Genomic DNA, 16700 nt, shown 5'->3' on the forward strand with positions numbered 1-16700 from the left:
TGATTGATTTGCGTATATTGAAGAATCCTTGCATCCCTGGGATAAATCCCACTTGATCGTGGTGTATGATCCTTTTAATGTGTGGTTGGATTCTGTTTGCTAGTATTTTGTTGAGGATTTTTGCATCTATATTCATCAGTGATATTGGTCTGTAATTTTCTTTTTTTGTAGTGTCTTTGTCTGGTTTTGGTATCAGGGTGATGGTGGCCTCATAGAATGAGTTTGGGAGTGTTCCTTCCTCTGCAATTTTTTGGAAGAGTTTGAGAAGGATAGGTGTTAGCTCTTCTCTAAATGTTTGATAAAATTCACCTGTGAAGCCATCTGGTCCTGGACTTTTGTTTGTTGGAAGATTTTAAATCAAAGTTTCAATTTCATTACTTGTGATTGGTCTGTTCATATTTTCTGTTTCTTCCTGGTTCAGTCTTGGAAGGTTATACCTTTCTAAGAATTTGTCCATTTCTTCCAGGTTGTCCATTTTATTGGCATAAAGTTGCTTGTAGTAGTCTCTTAGGATGCTTTGTATTTCTGCGGTGTGTTGTAACTTCTCCTTTTTCATTTCTGATTTTATTGATTTGAGTCCTCTGCCTCTTTTTCTTGATGAGTCTGGCTAATGGCTTATCAATTTTGTTTATCTTCTCAAAGAACCAGCTTTTAGTTTTACTGATCTTTGCTATTGTTTTCTTAGTTTCTATTTCATTTATTTCTGCTCTGATCTTTATGATTTCTTTCCTTCTGCTAACTTTGGGTTTTGTTTGTTCTTTCTCTAGTTTCTTTAGGTGTAAGGTTAGATTGTTTACTTCAGATTTTTCTTGTTTCTTTAGGTAGGCTTGTATAGCTATAAACTTCCCTCTTAGAACTGCTTTTGCTGCATCCCATAGGTTTTCGGTTGTCGTGTTTTCATTGTCATTTGTCTATAGGTATTTTTTTATTTCCTCTTTGATTTCTTCAGTGATCTCTTGGTTATTTAGTAATGTATTGTTTAGCCTCCATGTGTTTGTCTTTTCTACGTTTTTTTCCCTGTAATTCATTTCTAATCTCATAGCGTTGTGGTCAGAAAAGATGCTTGATATGATTTCAATTTTCTTAAATTTACTGAGGCTTGATTTGTGACCCAAGATGTGATCTATCCTGGAGAATGTTCCATGCGCATTTGAGAAGAACGTGTAATCTGCTGTTTTTGGATGGAATGTCCTATATATATCAATTAAAACTATCTGTTCTATTGTGTCATTTAAAGCTTCTGTTTCCTTATTTTCATTTTGGGTGATCTGTCCATTGGTGTAAGTGAGGTGTTAAAGTCCCCCACTATTATTGTGTTACTGTCAAGTTCCTCTTTTATAGCTGTTAGCAGTTGCCTTATGTACTGAGGTGCTCCTATGTTGGGTGCATATATATTTATAATTGTTATATCTTCTTCTTGGATTGATCCCTTGATCATTATGTAGTGTCCTTCCTTGTCTCTTGTAACATTATTTTAAAGCCTATTTTATCTGATATGAGTATAGCTACTCCAGCTTTCTTTTGATTTCCATTTGCATGGAATATCTTTTTCCATCCCCTCACTTTCAGTCTGTATGTGTCCCTAGGTCTAAAGTGGGTCTCTTGTAGACAGCATATATATGGGTCCTGTTTTTGTATCCATTCAGCAAGCCTGTGTCTTTTGGTTGGAGCATTGAATCCATTCACGTTTAAGGTAATTATCGATATGTATGTCCCTATGACCATTTTCTTAATTGTTTTGGGTTTGTTTTTGTAGGTCCTTTTCTTCTCTTGTGTTTCCCACTTAGAGAAGTTCCTTTAGCATTTGTCGTAGAGCTGGTTTGGTGGTGCTGAATTCTCTTAGCTTTTGCTTGTCTGTAAAGCTTTTGATTTCTCCATCAAATCTAAATGAGATCCTTGCCGGGTAGAGTAATCTTGGTGTAGGTTCTTCCCTTTCATCACTTTAAGTATATCATGCCACTCCCTTCTGGCTTGTAGAGTTTCTGCTGAGAAATCAGCTGTTAACCTTATGGGAGTTTCCTTGTATGTTATTTGTCGTTTTTCCCTTGCTGCTTTCAATAATTTTTCTTTGTCTTTAATTTTTGCCACTTTGATTACTATGTGTCTCGGCGTGTTTCTCCTTGGGTTTATCCTGTATGGGACTCTCTGCGCTTCCTGGACTTGGGTGGCTAATTCCTTTCCCATGTTAGGGAAGTTTTCAACTATAATCTCTTCAAATATTTTCTCTGGTCCTTTCTCTCTCTCTTCTCCTTCTGGGACCCCTATAATGCGAATGTTGTTGCGTTTAATGTTGTCCCAGAGGTCTCTTAGGCTGTCTTCATTTCTTTTCATTCTTTTTTCTTTATTCTGTTCTGCAGCAGTGAATTCCACCGTTCTGTCTTCCAGGTCACTTATCTGTTCTTCTGCCTCAGTTATTCTGCTATTGATTCCTTCTAGTGTAGTTTTCATTTCAGTTATTGTATTGGTCATCTCTGTTTGTTTGTTCTTTAATTCTTCTAGGTCTTTGTTAATCATTTCTTGCACCTTCTCAATCTTTGCCTCCATTCTTATTCCGAGGTCCTGGATCATCTTCACTATCATTATTCTGAATTCTTTTTCTGGAAGGTTGCCTATGTCCACTTCATTTAGTTGTTTTTCTGGGGTTTTATCTTGTTCCTTCATCTGGTATATAGCCCTCTGCCTTTTCATCTTGTCTATCTTTCTGTAACTGTGGTTTTTGGTCCACAGGCTGCAGGACTGTAGTTTTTCTTACTTCTGCTGTCTGCCCTCTGGTGGATGAGGCTATCTAAGAGGCTTGATGGGAAGCTCTGGTGGTGGGTAGAGCTGACTGTTGCTGTGGCGGTCAGAGCGCCGTAAAACCAAACTGCTTCTTTAAAACATAATATCTAAAAAGTTTAATTTCCATTTTACAAGCAATTGAAAGAAGGAGAACTATCACATGGTATGCTCAGAAGTCTTAAATTCATCATGGCATTAATCATGGTCCAAAGATAAAAACTAGATGAGTATATGATAAGGAATAAGCTAATCCCTGAAAAGTACTTATGGTCTCAAACACATGGTAGTTATAGTATTAAAAAGGTAAATGTTCTATGTGTGTGTGTGTATATATATTATATATATATATATATATAATATATACACACTGTTATATTACATATATAATATACTACATATATATATAATATACTAATTTATTCTACTCACAAATTACTTCAGTTTCACTACATACTACGTGAGATTATAAAAGAAAGAAATTAAATATGGGAAAAAGGAGTTTCTTATTGGCTTAATGTTTCTTATTGGTGTTGAGACAGTATACAGAGTAATGAAGAGCATTACTGTTTTTTAAATTGTAGCCCTGTCATTTAATAGCTAGGGAAATTACATCACTATGTAATCTGGGCCTTAATTTCTTCATTTGTAAGATGAGCATGATAATATGTCAATGTCACAGGACATTAAAAGAATTAATATGTGTAACATACTTAGAGCAGTGCCTGGCACATAGTAAGCATTCATCGATAATTACGGGAAAGAATGAATACTACCAGTGGCTCAGAGATAGAAATGGACTGTCTACCCTCCTTTAACGACTGGTTAACACAGTTACTAAACTTCCCTGAGGAAAAATAGTAATAGAGTCTCATCTCTATCATAAGACAAACAATCCCAATGATATAACCTAGAAGGTGACTATTCCCAGATTTCACGACCACGTTAGTATAGACTCAACTACACTGTGAGTGTAGACTCAACTATATTTTTGTCCCATGTTAGCTAGGGACAAAAGGCTAAAGGCAAAATCATGCAGTGGGAAAAGCAATGGACTAGAATTCACAGACCTGGGTTCTGCCTCAAGCCTGCCACTTAACAATTGTAAGAATTCTAAGTTTTACCATCTACAGATCAAGAGTAATAGCCAAATTCTCTCTTCAGAGAGTTATGAAAACAAAATTATATTAAAAATGTTGAAACCTTTCAAAAGGATGAAGTGAAATATATGCCTGAAGTACAAAAGACCTTTAAAAGAATTTCAACATTCTCTAGAAAAACGTGTGAAAACTTCATCATAAAGTTATTAATTCAACTAAAGCTCAATTTTGCAAACATTTCTGAAAAACATATAAAACATTTAACATTTCTGATTATGTAAATAACAACATGTTAACTGTCGAAAAAAAATCTGGGAAAAAACAGAAATGTATTCTTAGGAGAGGAAAGTATAAAGAATACCACTGAAATCAATCATGATATCAACTCCCTAAACATAAAGACTTCTTAACATTTTGGCATATTTCCTTTTACTTTTCTCACATTTATAATCGTTCCCTTACCACTGGACACTAGCTGTTTCCAGCTTTCCACTATTATAAGCAATGCAGTGGGGATATCTTTACACACATCATATTATGGCAATACCTTTTTAAGGGCTGTGTATACATCCATCTCCACTTGCATCACAAATAAGTTAGATGAACCAATGAGTTGTTTCATGACATTTATACTAGAAAAGATAAAATAGAAGTAGTGAGCCTCTCTTCATGCACAAGCTAAAAGACCCTGGTGGAACTGAAAACTTTAAGTCTTTTTTATCAAAAGAAAATGTGGAATTAAAAATTACATCAGTCTTTTTGCCCAAGACAAAGAATCTATCTGAACATAAGGATACTTTTAATTCAGACAGTATGCTGTGAAAGGTCTTTTCTTGCACTGACAGGGAAACAAGAGCTTTGCTGTGCTAATTAATCAAGTTAAAGCAAGGTCCCAGTAAGATAAGTTTTAGTATGCTCTGATAAAGTGGCAGCCTTCCTCTTTTTTCTTTCCCCCTCATTCAATTAAAAAAAAAAAAAAAAGACACTTGTCAAAATTCACTGAAAGAGATATATCTTCAAAGTCTATCTTTCACCTCTAGGCTTAAGAGAATTGCTTAGTCATAAAACATGTTTTTATTACTGTTAAGGAGATTAAGATCAAGAAATCTGTATTAGTTTAAATTTAGAATGGAAATAATATCACTAGCTGTTTTTTCTTTTTTCCTTTTTCTTTCCTTCCTTTAAGCCACAAAAAGCCAGAAGAGCATCTGGGGCTTTAAGATGACCACTATGATTTATCTTCCTTTTGAAAAAGCTCAATGAGAAATTATAAAAGAGAAAAAGTGTTTCTAATGACTTTTAAACCAAACATACTGCAGAGCTTTGTTTATGCCTTGATATCATTAGGTGATGATTTTTTGGTAGAATAATGCTTCTCAAACTTTTGTACCACAGTACCTCTTAAGGGCAGAGGAAAGGAAAGGACCCAGGAATCCAGGAGTAGGCTAGCCATAAGAATAACATTTCTATTAATTTTTGTATTTCATCTTGTAAATCCAAAGAAACTTAATTCTCTCTATTCCACAATGTATTTAAACATAAAAATGTCTACCTCTCTCCTACTCCTCCCCACACCTCCCCCCAAAAATCATTAAAATTGACATCCCAGTAAGCTATGCAGTGTTAAGGCTTTGGTTTTGTACATTTCCATCAGAATGCCACACATTCCTAGGGACATTTGTACCCTTGTCTCAGACGCACAACTGTCAAGGAACTGCAAGCCTGAAAGTGACTACATAGTCTACTGGCCTTTAAAAGTTCATTCCCACTCTGAATTTCTCAGACCCAGGGCAGATAAGTTAGCTCCATTATTACAAATAAGCTCCTAGCGGGCAGAGACCATGACATAATCACCTCTGCCTCCTTCACAGCCCTTAACAGAGTACCTTTACACACAGTAGATATTCAGAAATTATTTGTTGAAAGAAGGATTAATAAGCAAACTTAATTCAAAAGACCAACTTAATTGTGAATTTAATTTCACTAAACTTAGCAAAAAGTTTAAAGCAATTTCCTCAAATGTAATTTCTCAATGGGAAAAGATGGTTTTTAAAATAAACTTTTAGATTCTCTAAGAGCCCAGCAAAAGTGAGGTAGTAACCCTTTTTCTATAGTTTTATAGCAGCAATGAATTTTTCCATTAAAATTGGTTAAAGGAGTAGTCATAATATACATTGTATCATTTACAACAAAGAAAAGAAATTTGTGTAGCATTTTTTCAATTCATGATGTAGTCAAGATACCTTTCATTAAATTGTTCACTTTTTCATAAGCAATATATTTTTACTTTATACAAAAATGTCTTACATACTTTAACAAATGATAATAAAGTTATTTAAAATTCAAGTACCTGAGTTCTTTAAAAAGTTCAACATTCTGGTGAGTCATCAGATTGTTTAGAAGCCATTCAAGGCACCTGAAGTTAAAACATGGAATTATTACATTATATATCATGTATCTATGATTTATTAAGTAGTACTTACAGTTAAAATAAAAAAAGAATATTAATCTTGCTAGGACATGCGCAAATTTTTAAATTTAACAATTGGAAAGTTAGTATTGTTTTTGTCAGCAGTTAGTAAGGGAATATTCCCTTTATATTAAAAAGAGCATTTCTAATTAAGAAAACCTCATTTTCAAGTTTGTGTTAAATGGTTTATGAAGGGGTTTACATACTTCTATTACCTTCTTTATAATTTGAAAATGGGTACTGCAATTCTCAAGAATTAAAAACATTGCCAGTAGTTGCACTGATATACAGTCAGCCCTCGGTATCCGCGGGTTCTGTATCCATGGATTCAACCAACCGAGAATTGGAAATATTGGAGAAAAAAAAAAATAATTCCAGAATGTTCCAAAAAGCAAAACTTAAATTTGCCGCAAGCCAGCAACTATCTACATAGCATTTACATTGTACTTGTAACTATTTACATAGCATTCACATTGTATTAGGTATTTATAAGTAATCCAGAGATGATTTAAAGTATACAGGAGGATGGTTATTTGCAAATACTACACCATTAAATAAGGGACTTGAGCATCCGCAGATTTTGGTATCCACCCAGGTCCTGGAACCAATCCCCTGCGGATAGTGAGGGACGACTGTAATGGCTATTATGCCTACTGCTTAAAAAAATTTAAGAGATGTGCTGTAAAGAGTGGCCATAGTTTTTATAAGCATGTATAACCCACCCACAATCACAAAGACCACACTTCTGAGGAATTTACTAATTAGTCCAAATGTAAAAACAGACCTTTTATAACAAATTCTATCCTCCCTTTTTTTTCTTTCTTTTTTATAGCTATACATTCTCTTAAGAAACCAAAGCAGCCAAATTCCCTAAAGCAGGATAAAAGGAAAAACAAGAAAGGTAACTCACTTTTTCTTTACAGAATCCAGTCCATAGGTCCCTGCTGATGTGTAATAGCCACATACGGTTTTCACATTAATTGTTTCCTTCATTGTCTCACCACACTGCTGTATTAAACCATCCTGTAAATATAAATAAGCACTGGAAAGGCCCATTTCACATGGGAAAAATAAGCTCTGAATATGTGCTTTTACATATTAAAAAGTAAAAAAAAAAAAAAAAAAGGAAGAAAGAAAGAAAGAAAGAAAACTCATTAAGTGCAGCAAACCTAAGTCTTTTTATAAGTCCAGTAAAAATACCTAAAAAAATCCAGCAAGTATTAAACTAAATACTTGGAAGTGAAAATGGAAGGGAGGAAGTAAAAGCAGTAAGACAGAGGTGAATATTGCTATTCTCTTTCTTTTCTGTCCTTCCCCTATCTGGGACCTTTGCAAATTTAAGCAACATTCTGTTTTGCCTGTTCTTTTAAAACTAAGACCTCTTTATATAGTCAGATGACCATGTGATGGGCTAGGTAAGTAAACAATATGAATCATCAGAAAGTTTTTATTAAAGTTTAAAACACCTATCAATACCTAAGAAATACACCTAAAACAAATATATTATTGTTTAAAACTTGCATTGAATTTTTAATCTAAAATGTTTATATGGAAGATTTCAAATAGCTAACTTTATTTAATATATGGAAAGGATCCGGTCATTTTTTACTCAAATTTCTGAGATATATTCATCATGCAAGTGTATTATTGTTAAATAGTTAAATCATAAAGATAATGCAGAAAGTGAATTAAGAAGAAAACCAAAAAAGGATTAAAAGTTAAAAAATAAAGTATAATTATTGGAAATAAGTATCGAAAGGATCAAAACATTTATAAAAATCAAATTACCTCAGCCAAGGATATTTAGCAAGCTATTAACTAATACTTAAAATAAATCAGTATACAAAAGTCACATAAAAAGAAACTTAACTTTTTAAAATGATCAAAATAAAATGTTGACTCCACTGGGATTTTACACTTACCTGGAAGCCATTCTAGACTCCTTCCCTTTCCTTTTAATATCTCATCTGTCACCAAGTCCAGTGGATTATCCCTGCTTAACCTCTCCAGTAACCAGTTTTCCTCTCCATGCTTTTTGCTACTACCCTCATTTAGACCCTCCCGTGGATTACTGCAATAGGTTTTTTTTCATTTTCTTCATATTTAATGGAATGTACAGTAATTTTAATATATCTAGTATAATTCTCCTAGATGTGGCAACAAATTTTTAAGTTTGAGTTTTTTTCTCATCATTTCTCTAATTATTTATTTTATAATTTTTATTGGAGTATAGTTGATTTACAATGTTGTGTTAGTTTCAAGTGTACAGCAAAGTGAATCAGCTGTTGGTGGGAATGTAATAGGTTTTATACTCATCTTTCCTTCAGTTCACCCTTCACACTGTTCCCAAAGCATTCTGAAATATAACTTTGTCTTTCCCCTGATTAAAACTTTCCGAAAGTACTTATATGTAAAGTCTCGACTTCTTAAAAGGTATTGATTGAGGGGCTTTCGTGATCTGGTCTCTGCCTCCCTCTCTCCAACCCTTCTTATATTCTGTGCTAGATCTATGTTCCACTCAGATTCTCTAATCCTCCATTGTTTCATATTTCTAGGTCTTAGTTTTCTGTCTGAAATGTTCTTCCTTCCTCTCTCTTCTTACTTCACAAGATAAATACATTTTCAGTTTTTAAGGCTCAACCTCAAACACAACTTCTTTGACACCAACAGGTTAAACCAACCACTTTGTGCATCCACTAAATCCTAGAGAAAGTTTATCATCACATCTATAATATTGGACAGCTCTTACTTTACCTTTGAGTCTGTATATCAACCCTCCCTCCCCCACTCTACACACTCATTATATTGTGAGCTTCTTAAAGGTGGGGATTATATCTTTATTTACCTTTGTATCTCTATGCCTAGCTTGACACACTGCTCAATACACTTCCGATGAATGAACAAATCTGTCATTCTACCAATAGATTATATACATTTAGGTGGTTTACACACAATTATTTCATAATTAAGAAAACATTTACATAGTAAGCACTCAATGTTTTCCAAACCCATGAACTATATGAATTAGTAGTAAGCCACCTGCTTAAAACAGTCAAGATAAGTCATTAACGAATAGAAATCTGTAAATGGATTTAAGACAAGTACCTTCCTTCCACATTATAGTCATTCTAAGATATCCACACAGAAATAGCTTGCATTCATTTTACATAGGCATCGAGACCGTCTCATTTGTAATAAACTGCTTTTCATTAAACATTTTAAATGACTTATCATGAATGGAATATTTATACATTTCATTTAAAAGTTATAAACAAGCTAAGTTTTATTATTGTTTTTGGAACAGATACCTTGAAACAAAGATACAAGTGTGATCCTTTTTTTCAGTACTATGCATACTTACCAACTGCAGCATACAAGCTGCTGCCAAAATGGCAATAACTCGACTGGGCTTTATTAAGACATCATCTCGATACAATGACCCAAATGCCACCTGCAGTGCTTAAAGCAAAAGTACACAGGTAGAATGAAATAACAATTATAGCTGTAAGAGTATTACAAAAATAACAATGACAGTCTTCATACACTAAGACATATGTCTAAATCTAGTATGTACAGAAAAGGATAAGATTAGTATCATTAATTAAACTATTAGTAATGGTTATGGAGTGATGGTGCTAATTTAATAACAATGTTATACATTTCCATCTGTTCTACCAAATCATGCTGGATTCTTCTACATCTAATCTTGACATTAGTTAGTGGTCAGAATTAAGACACCCTTGGAAAAAGTTTTATAAAGATATCCCTGAGTAAACCAATCATTAAGTACAACCACACAGACCCAACGATAATCTTAACCCTGGTGCTTTCAGTGCTTTACCACTGGGGAGTGTGGAACAGCTCCTGGTCCTATGCGTGCCACACTCTCACCCAGCTGCCACAGCTATTTAAGTCTGTCCATCCTTTTCTCTACTGCCATTCTCATGCATGTCCTACATGGTTTGCTTTATAAATATTCTTTTCTGTTTGCCTATGAGGTGAGTACTGGGTACTTCCACTTCAGCTATCCAAGACAGGAGCAGGAGCACGAGAACAGGAGTCAGGAGACCTACAGTCTGATCTAGGCTCACTAAACTGCTCTGAGACCTAAAATAAGTCTCTTAAATCCTCTGGGCCTCAGCCTCCTCATCTAAGGACCTTATAGCTCTAAAACAATACTGACTACATGATTCATATACTTATTCCCAGAAAAGGTCTTCATATACAGGGAATAATCAATGAATAATATTTATTGGCTTATTGTTTATTGGTCATACTCCTCCTTCCTTCACTCTACATCCTCTATATTCCAGGCAGATATATTTACAAACATGAAGTAAACAGATTGATAAGGCTGACATGACTAAATAAAGATACGTAGAACAGAACTGATAAACTATGGAGTAAATTAATATAAAGTTGTCACCTTAGGGTGTTAAATGGAGCTTTTCTCTAGCCAACAAAGTTAGAAGAAAATATTTATTTTCTGTCAAAAGAATAAAAAGTTTATGTTTTTATGATTTTTGCATAATAGTAATCATGGTGGCGGTTACCTTCTATATCAATATTCTGGTCTGGAATCTCCAGTTCAATAATATTCATGCTGGACTCCTTCCATGAACCACTGAACATACTAGAAAAGTAGCCAGACTTAAAAACAAAAACAAAAAACACACTTATGCAGTACTTTCTGTGTCTTCCAAATTATTTTCCCATTTCTAACTCTAAGCAACTATTCTATCAAAACTAATGCATCATATTATTTCAAGAGAAAAAAAACTGCCAGATAGGAGAAAAGAAATTAAGATAAGGACACTATTAGGCTTATCAAAATACTTTAATTATTGAAAACCAAACCAAATTCTCACATTACTATCTGAACTGACTTCCCATGTTACTATTTGAACCAACTAAGCTTTTTACTTAGTTGAAACAATTTCTGAGTATATTACATGAATATGTTTTCCTTTTCAATAGCATTCTAAATTCAAGCTTAGACATTATATCATATATTTAAGTATCTCTCATAAACATAAAACAACACACAATGTGGATACAAAATAATGTAGTGAGGAAGAGAGAAGAGAAAACTAAAAGCTGTTGAGTCCTTACTCTATCTCAGTGCCTATAAAGGGTCCAGACCAGTCCCAAGTCAACACTAATAGGATGATCCCCAAGGAATTAGGGAAAATCCAAAGTTTAGTTTTATCTTATAAAAAAATTCCAGAATGAATCTGAATTATTGGAAAGACACCAGAATGGATGAAGTCTTTAGTTACCTTCTAGATAGCACCTCCCATAACTAGAATTACTTTGGAAAGGATCAAATACTAACTACTGATTTTTAAAAATTTACTGAGTATGTAGTTTAAGGCACTGTGAATACAGCAGAAAACAAAACAGACGTTTCTGTCCTCAGGGGACTTTTAATTTAGCATGTGTCTTGCACTATGATCAATCCAGTTTCTCTTGAGAGGGAAAGCCTTAACAGAGGCATTTTCACCCCTGAATTCACAAAACTGCTTTCAAAGATCAAAAAGAAAGATACGGACCATGTCCTCAAGTTAAGACCGGTATTCTGATATAGTCTCTGGGGTATATACTGCAAGCCAAAGTAAACTTGTTCAAAAAAATTAAATAAAAAACATGATTAAAGTGTAAGAGAAAAAATCCCTTTCAAATGCCTCTACTGAAAAATCTTATACTATACCGTCTTACCAGTAATTACTGTCATATCGTGAAGAGGAGAGGGAAAATATAAGCTCCATAGGATAGAAAGTGAATTGTTCACTGTTCTATTCCCACTGCCTAGACCAATGACTTGAAAACAGATTTGATGAAAGAATAAAGGATTAAAATATTTGAGCCATTAGAACAACATTTTCTTTTATTTTGGAAGTCTTGAATCTTTAAAATGGGGTGGCTGATAATAATATTTTCACAGAAATCAAACAGGTATATCAGCTAAATGACTTAGTCCATATACTTTTTTGGTTTTGGTTTTGGCATTTTCCAGGAGAGAGGGAAAAGTGCCAAGAACTTTCCATTTACATTCAATCTTAACTACAAAGCAACATTTCAGCTGAATTTATCCAACTGAAATAATCATATACAAAATAAACAAATTCAGCAATCCTAACTTAAATGTTGAATGGTTTTTTCCCTTTTTCCCTTTTTGTCAACAGAAGGCACCAAAATAAGTACCTTATTGGAGTAATGACAAAAAGGCTGGTATGACAATGAAAACTCAAAATCTGTTTTCTAGACCAAACTAAGTTTTCACTAACAATGTTCACCATATCTCTTACAAAACAAGACTTTTCATCAGATAGGACTTAAACAACAAATGTTCATGCAAAAGATTACTGTGAAATGCAATGAGAAAGAACAAGACTTATAAGAGTGTGAGTTGTTTTAAGTGACTACCTTGGTTACTCAAATATATAGAAAAATAAAATACTTACTTGACATAAATATATTTTGTGTAAGCTCCACTCTTCTCCTAGAGCACAAATCTTAATGTCACTGTTTTCACCATTTAAAAATAATGTTTGATAAATATATTTGGATGTACTCTTCAATTTTTTCCTGTTAAAAGAAATGCAAACGTTACATATATGTAAAACTGAATGGTCTACTGATTTTGCATGTAACTCAAAATACTCCTTTTGCTCAATTTCTATTAAATAGAACCAATTTGTCCACTGTATAAAAAGAGAGAGGGATATTATATATTCAAACGTGCTCATGTATGGAAGGGTACATAAGAAACTAATAATAGTGGTTATCTGTGGGGTACTCTATTCCCAAGAGGGGGAATAGCGGATAGATGGGGGCAGCGTGGAAGGGAGACCTTTCACTATACAGCTTTTTGCAATTTCTGATTTTTGAACTAAGAGAATTACCTATTCAATAAAGAAAAGTCAGCATGGTGATTTTTGCGTATTTCCTTATTTAGTAACCAGCACTATGGATGATGTAATACAGTTGCAATAATACTGCTATGCAACTACAAAATGAAGAACAAGAATAAAAATTTCACCTACACAAGTAATTTTAAAAATAATTTACATTTAATCTTATTTTAGTATCGAACTATTCTTAAACTCCTTAAAATGTCTTTTTCCCCACATTGGACAAATGGTTTGCAACCTTAGACCAAAGGTTTTCAAAATTATGCTCAATGGAGAAGTGTCTTCAGGGCCACCAGGGAGAGCCAAGGTGTGAACTCAGGGCATCCCATCTAACTTCGACCAGAGCAGCATCATATATTATATTTGTAAACATCTTGGATTTGTGCATAAGATTTAATTTAAAGGAAGAATTGTTATTTTTGTTTTAAGTTTGACTATCATTGCTCAAGATGGTTCAGTAAGTAAGCAAAGCCCTAGGCAGAGACTGATCAATATCTTTTATATTCCTGGCCAATCCTGATAGCTTTCCTAGTAAAATTTTTAAATCTTTTTAAAAAAATGAAGTAATTGTTTCAGATGGTGTCTTAAATCAGTGTATTGAACACCCCTTCCCAACAGACAGTAAAAAATGCACATGCTTCAGTGCAGACAGACTTGGGTTTGAGTCCCAGGCTCTACTACCACAGCTCAGTTACCTTAGATGTGAAAAGAGGATATTACTATCCACTTCATTGGGTTACTGTAAGAAATAAATGAGACAATGCAGTTTCCAGTTCCTGACAGCACTCTCCCCAAATTATATGAAAAGATTAAAAGTACAGAAAGGAATAAACCCACAACAGGAAAAAGGTGAGGGTGGGCTTATCACATGATGAGAGAATTCCATGGATCTGGAAGTTAGAAAATAAACTGGAATGGAAAAGAGTAGTGACAACCACAGCCCAAAAGATATCACGGTCTAGGATGGGGGTTGAAGCCCATCTGCCCTTCAGAACCGTGGGGGTAGGGATGGGGCTGGGAGGATGAGGTCTCAAGAGAAACAGAAGGCAGAAGTGAGGAGTGAGGCAAAAAATGGGGAAACTTGTTCCCTTAATGGCCTCCCCCACTCTCTATGAACACAGAGTACAGATAACTTATACAAGCAGATTCCAAGGTTTTTCTAGAAAGAAACAGAACAAACCTATCAGGAAGATCTAAGACTTTGGTGTAGGTGTTGGTGCCCCAGACAAAGGAATCCTCATTCTGGCATTTGAGGAATCTGTAGCCTGTTAGCTCCCAACCTATTCACCCTAAATCATGGTTCCCGAACTGTGTGCCAAAGCACCTGGAGCACCACAGCAAACTCAGGGATGCATGTGGAATATTCCAAAATTAAAGGAAATCACAGCAACATCTTTCAGATACCATGCAATCTACACTATTAAGTTGTTTGGACCTAACTATGAGATATTTCTTTAGGACCAGAGGTGCCATGAAAAAACTTACTGAGACACTAAGGGCACTGTGAACCAATAAGGCTTGGGAATCTCTGCTCTAAAACAAAGCATGCCCCACCCATACCCAACTTAGTAGTCAGTCTTCCTACTCAAAGGGAAGGCCCAGCAGAAACAGATCTATTTACTCAAAACACACACACACACACACACACACACACACACACACACACACACCAGTGACTCATTCTGAAGCAGACAACCAAGGATCTCTCAACATGAGGAAAATTAACAGCATTAAAGACTATTTTAAAAAAGAGAAAAATTGGCATCAGAGGAAACATATAATTCAGGGAAAATAGAACTTAAAAAAAAACCCTCTAACACTCTAATTATAACTAGTACATCTAGAGAGTTGAGATTACTACATTTATAAAATAATAGGATGCTAAGCTAAAGTATTACTCAGAACAAGGGGGAAAAAAAAAAAGAGATCTTCGGGACCAAAACCACAGTTGCTGAAATTCCAAAAAAAAAAAAAAGGGAAAGTTAAGGAAATTTCCCAGAACACAAAGCAAAAAAGACCTAGAAAGGAAAAAAAGAAAAGAGAAAAGAGGTACAATCCAAGAAATCCAAAATCCAGTTAAGAGGGGTCCAAGAAAGAGAAAACAAAGATAACAGGAGAAAGAGAATTACAGAAAAAAGTTTCCCCAAACTAGTCTCCAGATTGTAAGGCTCCACCAACTACCAAGGCCATTAAAAGACCTACAGTTAAGCACCTTCTAGTTAAATTCCAAAATACCAAAGAAAAAATTCCAAAAGTTCCAGAGAGAAAAAAAGTCACCTAAAAAGAAAAGAGAATTAGACCAGCATCACATTTTCTCATCAGTATGGTAGGCTAGAAGACAATGAATTAATACCATCAAAGATATCAAAAGTTATTTTAGATTTCTGCACCCAGTCAAAAGATGACTAAAGTGAGAGGCTAAATTTACAACTAGATAAGCACAAATTACCTTCTTTTGCACCTTTCTTAGGAAAATATTTGAGGATGTAGTTCCCTCAAATGAGTTCAGAAACAGAAAGACACAGGCTACAGAAAACAGTGGATCCGATCCTAGAGACAGGGTCAGAGTAAGTCCCAGGATAAGTGTAGACCTAGAGAGCAATGGATGCAGACTGGAACAAGAGCATGGAGGGACCCAGGAGGGAGGTCTTGGGTTTAGAGAAGAAGGACTCCATGCAAGTGTGTTAGGAAAGAGAAAAATCTGAAGATATGATGAAGGAATATTATTATTTTGTCAATGGCGGGGGTGGGAGGGAAGGCAGTCAGAAAGTCTAATAAAATTTAAAAAGCAATACAAAAAAGAGTATTGTTCTAATAAGCTACAAATGAAAATAGGGCCCAACTTGATGGAATGTAAAAAAAAAATTCCATTTAATTATGAGGTTAGAAAATTTCTCCCAAGAGAAAAACAAGGGGTTGTGACATTGGACCCAAGAAGTATGATTTATAATCCTAGCACACTACTTGACTCTGCAGTGAACAATATTTACATAGCTATAACAACAACTAACTGTTTACTAGATTTCAATTTTTAGAGACAACCTATGGACGAAAAACTAAAGATCTGGTTGCAGAACAGTTGAGTTTTAAGTCTTGTTAACGTAAAAGTAAAACATGCACTTGACAAAAGGTATAAGGTAGAAGGTGGGCCTGGAGGCCAAGGCTTTTCATGGAGTAGTTAGTTGAGGTGGAAGTGCACATGAGACAACCTCAGGAAGCATATTAGTGCCAACAAACAAGATTTTCTTACACCCTTCATCCATGCTGAGCTGAATAAACTAGGCACCTTGTACTGATACAACACATACTAGACTCTGACATGCATTTTCTAACAAAAATTTGCCTTAGAGGCTTTCCATTCCACTCCACTCATGTAGTTCAGGGGTTGGCAAACTTTTTCTGTAAAGGTCTAGACAGTTAATATTTTCAACTTCGTGGACC

General features: G+C 34.6%; 1 protein-coding gene across 1 annotated transcript in view; it reads right to left on the reverse strand.

The window, feature by feature from the left end:
- GMCL1 (germ cell-less 1, spermatogenesis associated) overlaps positions 1–16700 on the reverse strand; it is a 55837-nt gene that overhangs the window by 36943 nt on the left and 2194 nt on the right. Inside the window, exons 2-7 of the mRNA XM_036873664.1 lie at positions 12810–12933; positions 10899–10995; positions 9707–9804; positions 7256–7368; positions 6226–6291; positions 4423–4507 (exon numbers count right to left, since the gene is read on the reverse strand). Coding sequence (XP_036729559.1) covers positions 4423–4507; positions 6226–6291; positions 7256–7368; positions 9707–9804; positions 10899–10995; positions 12810–12933 — 583 coding nt within the window. The remainder of the gene's footprint in view (positions 1–4422; positions 4508–6225; positions 6292–7255; positions 7369–9706; positions 9805–10898; positions 10996–12809; positions 12934–16700) is intronic.

This window comes from Balaenoptera musculus, chromosome 13 (genome assembly GCF_009873245.2).
Source record: "Balaenoptera musculus isolate JJ_BM4_2016_0621 chromosome 13, mBalMus1.pri.v3, whole genome shotgun sequence".
Taxonomy (NCBI): Eukaryota; Metazoa; Chordata; class Mammalia; order Artiodactyla; family Balaenopteridae; genus Balaenoptera; species Balaenoptera musculus.